Source organism: Callionymus lyra, chromosome 2, assembly GCF_982586985.1.
Source record: "Callionymus lyra chromosome 2, fCalLyr1.hap1.1, whole genome shotgun sequence".
NCBI lineage: Eukaryota > Metazoa > Chordata > Actinopteri > Syngnathiformes > Callionymidae > Callionymus > Callionymus lyra.
The window spans coordinates 2055036-2067046 of NC_141819.1; the positions used below are offsets into that span (position 1 = coordinate 2055036).

Below are 12011 nucleotides of genomic sequence, written 5' to 3' on the forward strand. Positions count from 1 at the left end.
GCTCCCCCGGGCTCATGCGGTGGCACTCAACCCGGCTACTGGCCGTGTCCGCAGGGTATTGGGGGGGATTCCGCCGCCGCTGCTGTGGTAGATCCCCATCTCCTTGACTCGGTCCCCTGCTATGGACTTGTTGGCGGCCTGACGGTCTGGGGGTCCTCCGTCGCCCGGCCTGGCCCCGGGGCCCTATCCCCTGACTGGTTCTTCTGGCTGCCCCTCTGCCCCGGTGCCTCGGTCGTCCTCGCCTGTGCTCGCCCTCTCGCGCCCCCGGTGGTGGTCCGCCTTCTCGCTGGTGTTTGGGGTCGGCTCTGGTGGTTATCTCGCCTGCCGGGTCCTGGTCTCCCGCGGGTTCCTGCCACGGCTTGGGCCCCTGTGTCTGGATCTGCTGTGCTAGGTATGTGCCCTCTGGCCTGGCTATTTCAACCCCCCCCCCCCCCCTGCCTCTCGCCTCTATATATCTTCACCCGTCACCGGAGTCTGTATACCTGTGTATTGTCTACATTTGTCCCAAACCCACACCTTTTTATTTCTCTCCCGGAGCCCCAGGGATCCACCTCCAGAGCTGCTGCTGATCCAGGGATCCACCTCCAGAGCTGTTGCTGATCCAGGGATCCACCTCCAGAGCTGCTGCTGATCCAGGATCTTCACCACGTCATCAGATCCCGAGTTCTCTCCAGCACCCCCATGGACCCTCCTACACTCTCCTCTTTTCTCTCACTATATCCTCCCTCACTCCTCTCCTTATCCATCTGTCTACCCCCCCATCCTTCCTCCCAGCCGGTCAAAGCGGCAGGCCGTCAACAATGAGTCGGGTTCCGATCAAGGTTTCTGCTTCTAAAAGGAAGTTTTTCCTCTCCATTGCTCACTGTACAGTGTTTTGTTTCTTGCTCTTTGTTGAATTGCTGGATCTATTTTTCCTTAATCAACTGTAGTCTTATTTCAACTGTATAGTGTCTTGAGATAACTTTGTTATGATAAGACACTTTAAATAAAATTGAATTGAATTGAATTGAATTGAATTGTGTGTGTCTGTGTGCGTGTGTGCGTGTGTATATGTGTGTGTGTGTGTCTGTGTGTGTGTGCGTGTGTATATGTGTGTATGTGTGTCTGTGTGTGCGTGTGTAAATGTGTGTCTGTGTGATTGTGTGTATATGTGTGTGTGTGTGTGCGTGTGTATATGTGTGTGTGTGTGTCTGTGTGTGTGTGCGTGTGTATATGTGTGTTAGAATCAAGGTGTGTCTTTGTCCTGAACAACAGGTGTTTTCCAGGAAGTTTAATAATGTGGATCAACAGGTTGGAGCAGATCGTGGCAGAGACTTGTGACTGAGACTATAAAAGAGTTCACCTGTGAAGGAGTGTTTCAGTCGCAGAGACATGGAGACTAGAGTTGATCTGAGATCTTGTTGCATCTGTCTGGATCTACTGAAGGATCCAGTCACTCTTCACTGTGGACACAACTACTGTAAGATCTGTGTTGAAGGTCACTGGCAGGAGAAGAACATCTACGAGTGTCCTCAGTGCAGACGGAGCTTCAGCGAGAGACCTGTCCTCCAGAAGAACACTGTGTTAGCAGAGTTAGTGGAGGAGCTGAAGAAGACTGGAGCAGCTGAGGACCTCTGCTCTGCTGGACCTGAAGATGTGACCTGTGACGCCTGCACTGGGAGGAAGATGAAAGCCCTCAAGTCCTGTCTGGTGTGTCTGGTCTCCTACTGTGACCTTCACCTCCAGACTCATCGAGAAGCTCCGGCCTTCAAGAGACACAAGCTGGTCCAGCCGTCCAAGCAGCTCCAGGAGATGATCTGCTCTGAACACGAGGAGGAGAAGAAGATGTTCTGTCGTTCTGATCAGCAGCTCATCTGTCATCTCTGTGCTGAGGACCAACACAAAGATCATGACATCGTCTCGACCACAGCAGAGAGGAGGGAGAGAGACAAAGACCTGGATCAGAGTCAAGGAAGGATCCAGCAGAAGATCCAGAAGAGAGAGAAGGAAGTGAAGCTGCTCCAGCAGGAGAAGAAGAACATCAGAGTCTCTGCTGAGGAAGCAGTGAAGGACAGTCAGGAGACCCTCGTCCAGATGATCCAGATGATCCAGAGAAGAATGCCTGACGTGGAGCAGAAGATCAGATCTCTGCAGGAGACTGAAGACGCTCGAGTCCGAGGACTTCAGGAGCAGCTGGAGCAGGAGATCTCTGAGCTGAAGAAGAAAGAGGCTGAGCTGCAGCAGCTGTCACTCACCGACAGTCACACCATCTTCCTGCAGAACTGGACCTCACTCTCAGAGGTCAGTGAAGACACGACCTCACTCTCAGAGGTCAGTGAAGACACGACCTCCTCCACGACCCTTGAGCAAACTCACCGTCGCTTCCAGGAAGTAACAGCAGCCGTGTCAGCCTGCAGAGACCAAGTCCAGGACCTTCTGAGAGACATGTGGACCGACATCTCCATGATGTTCCATCAAGAGACCAGAGAGCAGTTCCTCACACACTCACAGGACATCACTCTGGATCCAAACACTGCAAACTCATGGTTGATGTTGTCTGAAGGAAACAAGAAAGTGACAAACATGAGAGAACGTCAGCCTCGTCCTGATCATCCAGACAGATTCAAAAATTATTGTTATCAGGTCTTGAGTCAAGAGTCTCTGACTGGACGTTGTTACTGGGAGGTGAAGAGAACAGAAGGACGTGTTGATGTATCAGTTTCATACAAGAACATCAGCAGATCAGGAGGAGAAAGTATATTTGGATGTAATGACAAATCTTGGAGATTATATTGTTACGACTCTGGTTGTTCATTTATACACAACAACATCAGAACTGAAGTCTCCAGTGTCAGAGCCTCCACAGTGGGGGTGAACCTGGATCACTCTGCAGGTCTTCTGTCCTTCTACAGCGTCTCTGAGACCATGACTCTCCTCCACAGAGTCCAGACCAGCTTCTCTCAACCTCTTCATGCTGGAGTCAGTGTTCCATCCTCGTGTGAGTTTGTGAAGCTGAAGTAGACGCCAGTGAGATTGTGAGTCTCCAGGAGTGACATCATCACATGAAGCTTCAATGTTTGGATGAACGTCTCTGAGAACGTTTGTCGTTTGTGCCGCAGTGAAGACACAGTGACGTCATGTGACTGGATTAGAACCTCTGTGATTGGATTGTTCCTGATGATGACGAGTCTTCTTTAAATCTTCTTTAATAAACACCTTCATGATCCGGTGATGATGGCAGCAGTCGTTACTCAAGTACTCCACAGTACTACAAGTATATCCTGGTTACTACAGTATCTCATTGGATGTTATTGAATAATGAATTGATGAATTGATGTACATTTGTTTGATTCAATATTACAGTCTGAAAGGAATTGGATTTTGTGAAAAAAAGATTTTCTCCAAAGAAGTAAAGATGAAAGTTCAACACAAACTATATCTTGTATCAGAGAAACCAGATCCTTGGATTCAGTGTTATGTTGAGTTATGCTGTATTTTAAAAATGTACATATAGAAACATTGATTTTTATTCACTCAAATCTCCTCTTAAAACACACTTTTATTCTCTTTTAACACAGCGTGAGACTCTGAGCTGTTTTTAGTGCTTTTGACTTGTTTTATTGGATATTGTTTTATTTTTGTGTTTTAACTGCTTTCTTAGTACTTTCATGTCATTGTTCAACACTTTGTAACGACTGTTGTTTTTAAAGTGTTTTATCAATAAACTTGATTGATTGATTATTTGTTCTTATTGAAATGTTAATCTAAATCAATGAATTATCTTTTTGAATCATATTCTAAATATATCAATATATAGATTATATATATATTTGACACATTGAGTTCAATATTCTAATTCCAATAATTCAAAAACACATTTTCTAAATGCAATATTCTTTGGTTTATTCAATATAACATCGACATCTTTATATGTACTTTCTTACACCTATCATTCTTCCTGTCTGCCCAAATTCATGCAGTTCGTCACTTGTGCCACTAGGGACAATAACACACTGGACCTTTTTTATGCGAACACAAAAGACGCTTATTTATCTTCCCCCCTTCCTCCTTTGGGACGAGCTGACCACTGTCTGGTCCATCTCCTACCTGTTTACAAGCCACTTGTGAGCAGGCAACCAGCAGTGACTCGCTCGGTCAAGAAGTGGTCTGAAGAAGCTGAGGAAGCTCTGAAGGTCTGCTTTGAGACCACGGACTGGAGCATCTTCAGTGAGTCCCACAAGGAGGATATTGACGGTCTAACCACATGTGTCACGGACTACATCAACTTCTGTGTGGAGAGCATTGTGCCAACCAGAACTGTACGATGCTTCTCCAACAACAAAGCCTGGATTAATCCTGATATAAAGGCTCTCTTAAAGGAGAAGAAGAGAGTCTTTAGGTCAGGAAACAAAGAGGATCTGAGGGCAGTTCAGAAGGAGCTCAGAAGAAGGTAAGGTAAGGTAAGGTAAAACTTTATTGATCCCTCAGGAGGTCTCCTTCAGGAAATTGTTTTTTTTCCAGTAGTCAGCAATTTTTCATAAACAATAAAAAATAATACATAAAAAATAAAATAAGAAAAGAACATAAGCGGAAGAACAAGATGACACAATCTAAGTATAAAGATAAAGACAAAGAACATAGAGTCAAAGAAAAACAACAAAGACAAAGGATACAAAGACTAACATAGAACAGAACATTCAGATACTCTCACTCCACTCCTGCCCCCGAACTCAGAATTGTACAATTTAATAGCCCGAGGGATGAATGAGTCCCTGAGTCTATTTGTCTTGCACCTGGGTAGGAGCATTCGTGCTTCATCTGCTTCTCTGCTCACTGATGACAGTGTTCAGAGGATGACTGTCATCATCCATGATGGACAGTAGTTTGTTCAATGATCTCCTCTCAGCAACTGTCACCAGTGAGTCCAGCTTCATTCCAACCACAGAGCCAGCCCTCCTGATCAACCTGTTGACACTCCTCTTGGACACATTTCCACCCCAACACACCACAGCATAGAACATGACACTGGCCACCACAGACTGGTAGAACATGCAGAGGAGCTTCTTGCAGATGTTAAATGATCGAAGCCTCCTCAGAAAGTACAGTCTACTCTGAACTTTCTTATATACATGGTCTGTATTGAAGGACCAGTCCAGATTACTGTCCATCCACACACCGAGGTACTTATAGTTGTCCACTATCTCCACCTCGTCGCCTCTGATGGACACTGGACGTGGCTTTGTCCTGGACCTCCCGAAGTCCAAGACCAGCTCCTTGGTCTTTGAGGTGTTCAGCTGCAAGTGGTTCCTCTCACTCCAGTCCACAAAGTCACTTATCAGACTCCTATACTCGTCTTCGCTGTTGTCCCTGATGCATCCAACAATGGCAGTGTCGTCAGCATACTTCTGGACGAGACTCAGCTCTAAGTTGTAGCAGAAGAATGAAGTGTAGATGGTGAAGAGGAGAGGGGCCAGTACTGTCCCCTGAGGTGCTCCTGTACTGCACACCACAGTGTCAGACTTGATATCCTTCAGCATGACATACTGTGGTCGATCAGTAAGATAGTCCGTAATCCAGGAGACCAGACCAGGGTCCACATGCATCTTAGTCAGTTTGTCCTGGAGCAGAGTGGGTTGGATAGTGTTGAAGGCACTAGAAAAGTCCAGGAACAGGATTCTCACTGAACCGCTTCCTTTATCCAAGTGGGAGTAGGTCCGATGCAGGAGGTGAAGGATGGCATCTTCCACACCAACTGCTGGCTGGTAGGCAAACTGCAGAGGGTCGTGCGCGTGCCGGACTTGTGGCCTGAGATGTTTGAGTACCAGCCGCTCCAGTGACTTCATCAGCTGCGAAGTCAGTGCCACCGGTCTGTAATCGTTCAGCACACTTGGTCGGATCTTTTTAGTGACTGGAACGATACAGGAAGTCTTCCACAGAGTTGGTACTTTCCCCAGCCAGAGGTTGAAGACATGCTGGAGTGGCTCAGCTAGTTCAGCACCGCAGGTCTTTAGCAGTCGAGCAGACACCTTATCAGGACCAGCAGCCTTCCCTGGACGAATCCTCCGAAGTACATCCTGTACCTGGAGTGAGGTGAAGCTGGGAAGTGGTTGTGTGGAGCTGAGGGGGGCACAAGAAGGTGGGGCAGGTCCCGAGGCAGGCAGCAGTGAGGGTGATGAAAAAGTTATTCAGTCCATTTGCCTCCTCCACCGTGTCCACTGCAGTCAGAGAGGCCTTGGTCTTGTGTCCAGTGATGGTTTTAACACCATCCCAGACTCTCTTATTTCTTCTCGGCTCAGCTTCTCCTCCAACCTCCTCCTGTAGGTGTCCTTTGCCTCCCTCAAGCATCGCTTCACCTCCTGCTGAGCTGATGGCGTCCCTGTCCCTGCTCCTGAAAGCCACTTTCTTCCTGTTAAGGACATCCTTGACCTCCTTTGTTACCCACGGTTTATTATTAGGGTAACAGCGGACAGTCTTAGTAGGGGCGACAACGTCCAAGCAGAAATTTAAATAATTTGTTAGACAGTGTGTCTGACCCTCGATGTCCTCACCATGAGACCTCAGCAGCACATCCAAGTCTGTTGTTTCCAAGCAGTCTCTGATGGCGTCCTCCACAACTGGTGTCCACTTTCTGATTGTCTTAGTGGTCACAGTCTGTCTCTGCACCAGAGGAATGTACTGTGAATGAAGGTGGACCAGGTTATGATCGGACCTTCCAAGTGGAGGGAGAGGTTTGGCTCTGTAGGCGTCCTTCAAGTTGGAATAAAGAAGGTCAATTGTCCTGTTTTTCCTGGTGGGACAATCCACGGCCTGATGGAAAGTAGGCAGAGTAGAGTCCAGGTTGGCATGATTAAAGTCTCCAGAGATGATGATAAATGCGTCAGGATGTTGATTCTGAAGTCGAGCTGTCATTGTGTGGATCTTCTCACAGGCAGATGCAGCCGCAGCGCTCAGAGGAATGTAAACGCACAGCGCGATCACGTGACTGAACTCACGCGGTAGATAATATGGACGCATGCTGACAACCAACAGTTCTAAATCTTGACAACACAAGACTTTTTTCACAGTAACGTGTCCCGGACTACACCAGCGTTTATTCACGTACATGATCAGACCTCCTCCTCTGCGCTTCCCACAGGCGTCTGCGTCTCTGTCCGCTCTGACGGTGCTGAAACCAGGCAGGTCCACGTGTGCGTCCGGAGTCAGCTGCGTGAGCCACGTCTCTTTGAAGATCAACATCTCTCAATAGATCCGCTGGTTGTTGAGGGCAGACAGCTCGTCGATCTTATTCGTCAGTGAATTGACGATCAGGGAGGGAAAGGAGAGGTACAGGAGGAAGATGGAAGAGAGTCTGGCCAATTACAACACCAGAGATGTCTGGAGAGGTTTAAAATCCATATCCGGACATCAGACCAGGCTCTCTGTAGCGGCGGGGGATCTAAAATGGTCCGACAACTTAAACAGTTATTTTTCAAGGTTTGAGGTGTCGGCTCCCCCCCCTGCTTCTACACCATTCACACCTCTACATTTACCTTCTCCTCCCCCCCGAGCTTGTATTGTTTCAGCCCCCCCGCTGACTCCCCCACCCCAGCCTGTCCCTCACACCTCTCCAGGTGAGAAATCAGCTCAGGAGAACCAGGACAACAAAGGCCCCTGGACCAGACGGCATCGGTGGCAAAGTACTCAAGACGTGCTCTGACCAGTTAAGTGAAATTGTTGGACTTCTGTTCAACATGAGCTTGACCCTGGGAAGAGTTCCACTACTGTGGAAGACGTCCTGTGTGGTACCGGTGCCGAAGACTCAGCACCCTAAGGATCCCAGCTGCTACAGACCTGTGGCCTTGACATCCCACCTTATGAAGGCTCTGGAGCGGCTGGTCCTTAGTCACCTGAGTCCTCTGGTGCGCTCCTCCATGGATCTGTTGCAGTTTGCCTACCAACCTGACATCGGCGTGGAGGACGCCATCATCTTCCTTCTCCACCGAGCACTTTCTCACCTGGAGTTCCCTGGAAGCACTGTGAGGATCCTTTTCCTGGATCTAAGCAGTGCTTTCAATACCATCAGGTCAGACATCCTGAGGGACAAGCTGGAGCTGTCTGGAGCGGACACTCACCTCACGGACTGGATTGTGGACTACCTCACCAACCGTCGACAGTTCGTGAGGACCCGGGATGGTGTTTCGAAGACTGTACTGTGCAGTGTAGGGGTCCCCCAGGGAACAGTGTTGGCACCTTTCCTTTTTTCACTGTACACTGCAGACTTCCAACACCTTTCTCCCACCAGTCACCAGCAAAAGTTCTCGGACGACTCCGTCATCGTCGGCCTCATTAAGGACGGGGATGACGGGTCGTACCGGGGACTTGTCCAGGACTTTGTTGACTGGTGCCTGGAAAACCACCTCCACATCAACTCCAGCAAAACTAAGGAGTTGATTGTGGATTTCCGGCGGTGTCCCTCCATCTCCCCCTCACCACTGAACATCCAGGGACAGGACATTGAGATTGTCACGTCTTACAAGTTCCTGGGTGTTCACCTCAACAACCGCCTGGACTGGGTGGATAACACTGCTGCTCTTTATAAAAAAGGGTGGAGTAGACTCTACCTGCTCCGGAGGTTGAGGTCGTTTGGTGTCCAGGGGTCACTCCTGAAGTCATTCTGACTCAGTAGTGGCCTTTGCCATCTTCAACGGTGTGGTCTGCTGGGGGAGCAGCATGACAGCTAAGGATAGGGCTAAACTGGAAAGCCTTATTAAGAAGGCCGGTTACGTCCTAGAAATTACTATATCCTCGTGTTGGAATAGTTGTGAAAATTTCTTGTGTTTTTGAAAAATACTACGTCCTCGTGTTGGAGTAGTGAGAATTGTGAAATATTACTATATCCTCGTGTTGGAATAGTTGTGAAGACTTCTTGTGTTTTTGAAAATACTACGTCCTCGTGTTGGAGTAGTGGGAATACTATATCCTCGTGTTGGAATAGTGGTACAAGTGTTGTTTTAACAGGTTTTAAAGAAAATACTATATCCTCGTGTTGGAATAGTGGTACAAGTATTATTGTGGCAAGTTTTTTAAATTTTTAGAAGTCCTCGAGGTGAACAATTGTTGAAAAATATTGAATAGAAGATTAGAGGTGTTGGCTTGTTCCGTAATTCTCGTGTTGAATACCGTCGTGGTCGGGGGACAAATTGATAAATAAAAGGTTTTTAAATATTGTATTGTTGTATGTGAAAATAATTGTAGGATAAATATACAATTTTGAACATAAAAAAAAAAACAGGAACTAGGGCGTAGTCCGGAAATACTGGTCTCATTGGTATCATAACTAGACTAAGAAAAACTGTTAAAATTTTAGAAGTACTATAAAAATAAATCCAAACTAAAATGTCGAGTAAATTACAGAAAGAATTTATTCTTTCCACAGATTGGATTGATTGGTCGAGATGTGTCCCGCATCCTCAAAAAATGTCTTTGTCAGATCAGTTACAGGCCGCAGTTCAGGTCTATAGTGGAAATTTTGCGCCAAATGAACGAGATGAAAAAAAAGCAAAAATGGTGAAATGGTTTACAGAGACTCAAAATGCAGGTTACCTTCCTCAAAACAGTTCCATTCATCTTCTAACTGATGTGTTGAATAGAGTTGAACACAAGCTTATCGGAAGAATAAACTAAATGGAGGCGGAAGGCACTTCGAAATTAACATTGAAAGGGAGAAATAGAGCAGGAAGAGTGAAAAATCTTCAAGACACAAAATGTTTGGTAAGATGGTTGCATCTGTCCACTGCTCTGCTTGTGACTAAATCAGTTACAGGAAGTACAGCTGCTGGTATCAAAGGGGTGGAGTCAATCCCGCCCTCTGAGAAAGAGGCGGGGGAAGATTGGAAAGGAAAGTTGAAACAAGGCCTTTTCGATTCCGAGACGAACTCTGAGCTGATTGTTCTCCAGGCAACCAGGGATCCCACTATACCTTACTTCAAGAATCAGGTGAGAAAGATTTTATCTTATTTTCCTCATAGATTTATAATCTAAAATTAAGTTTATATTTGGTTAGGAAAAGATTACATATATATTTTATATTAGTTTTGGTTGCCTGGAAGAATAAACGTAAGTCTCTGGTTCTGTCACAAATTTAGATTATATTTTTCAATAGTGCTTTCTCAAGCTGATGCTCGTTTTTTGGGGTATTGCATGGTCAGTGTTGTTTGTTGTTGTATTAAGTGTAGACGACATTATCGTGTCCCCGGAAGAAGAAGCATCGTTGAAAAAAGGAAAAAAAAAAAAACGTTGATTAGATTTTAAGTTGAATTGATGGGCAGAGGAGATGGTTACACGACCGGGTAACCCTGGGGAATTCTGAGTAGGGGTGGAGTGTAGCTGGCTCCCTCTACAGGGCATCTGACGTTTTTCCAGATTCCTAAACTAGTTAGGATGCTTGGCCAATCGGTGATTATGGTAGACGTACTTTTTCAGTAAGCCAAGTAGCTATCATAAATTGGGGGATATGTGGTGATGGAGGGGTCTCTCCCAATATCCTGTTCTGAAGACTCTGCCAGCCGGTGTGTAGGCCAGTTAGATATCATTGTGTTCGGTGTTGAGGGGTCTCCACAAAAATTTGGCAGTATAGTTAGGGCTAGTTAATTTTTCCGAACCATCACGGTGATCGATAAATTCTCATTGGTGATTAGTTTAGAGTTAGTTGGACGGGGGTTGAAATAGAATGGATGAGTTGAGGGGTCTCCTATCCAGGGTGTTTGGAAGCTAATTGAGCGGTCGAGGGGCTCCTGCCATTATGACTTCAACACTTTAGACACGACAGGCTGGTAAGAGTCTCGTTCCACGTAGCATAGTTTGTCTCTCTGGCCTGTTTTGGTAAAATACTGTTGTCGTCGTGTTGTTTGTTTAAATTGTCTGTGTCTGTATGTTTGTATCTTTTGAATAATATTTTTCTCACTGCGATACTTGTAAATATTAGCATTCATTTGTGTGAGATCTCTGACTTTCTGTGACTCAGCTGAGAGTCCAGGTTCGTGTGTCTTTGGACACTATCTCTTGCTGATAAGAACACTGCTTCTTGGCAGACGTTGTTACTTGTCAGCTGCTTCAAGTTCGAATGAGCTCCGAAAGACAGTTTCCTTGTTGGTGGGAGTGGTTTCGCTTGGAGGTTGAACTTCTAAGACTTCCTACTTTTCCTCACCGACCCTCCCGTTGTATTCATGTGTTCTCTAAACGCACACACATTCTTACGTCATCTTGAATTCTATTCACTATTGGGTTTGATTACTTAATTATGGTATATATGAATATACAGTTAATTAGTGGTATAATGGGTTTAAGAAGAAAAACAAACCAACTCACATTTCAATTTTCTCCTTCTTCTGCTACATCGTCAATCGATCAACTCACAATTGGTCACATTGCGTGTAACTTTGGTGTTTTGTGTTGCTAATACTGCTTATCAGAAACAAGTGTGTCATTGACTGCTTGCACGCGTGTACGTTTGTTGATATCTAGTTCCTGTTTTCTCTTCTTCTTCTCTCAATTTCTGATCTTTGGTGTTGTATTTGCTATGCTGCCCCCTGCTGGTTTGCTCTTTGTTTACTTCTTAATTGACTTCTGTTCTGACTCAATTGGTGTAATTATTTAATTACTAATTAATTTAATCAATTGCAGTTTATTCTGTTTTCTTAATTTTTCAATTATTACTTTAAATCAATTTTATTATTTTAACAATTAGTCATAAATTTACTATTTTTAGTAAATTAAGGATTGGATTTTTATCTTTTAATTATTGGAGGAATATTAAGTTAGATGTTGTATTTGGTCTTTAGACAGTCACTCTTATTCCTCTTTGTCAATTGTGCTATATATATATATGCAACTAATTAGGAAGTTAAATAAATAATAAAAAATAAATACTAAGTTGTTAATTGACAATTGTTTTGACTTGAATCATTTTAATTAATTAGTATATATGTGATTAGATCTAATTGCATTTATTATTTTCAAATTATTCCATTTTATTTTTATTTTTTTTATTATTA

General features: G+C 45.2%; 1 protein-coding gene across 1 annotated transcript; it reads left to right on the top strand.

Annotated features, from left to right (window-relative positions):
* Window positions 1–1313: 1313 nt before the first annotated feature.
* Window positions 1314–3655, top strand: LOC148085053 (tripartite motif-containing protein 16-like). The gene has a single exon (XM_087782062.1). The coding sequence runs from the start codon at window positions 1372–1374 to the stop codon at window positions 2998–3000; it is 1629 nt and encodes a 542-aa protein (XP_087638188.1). The 5' UTR covers window positions 1314–1371; the 3' UTR covers window positions 3001–3655.
* Window positions 3656–12011: the final 8356 nt, after the last annotated feature.

Bases quoted from the DNA above. Each gene is read 5' to 3' on its own strand.
- LOC148085053 (XM_087782062.1), top strand. From the start codon at position 1,372: ATGGAGACTAGAGTTGATCTGAGATCTTGTTGCATCTGTCTGGATCTA.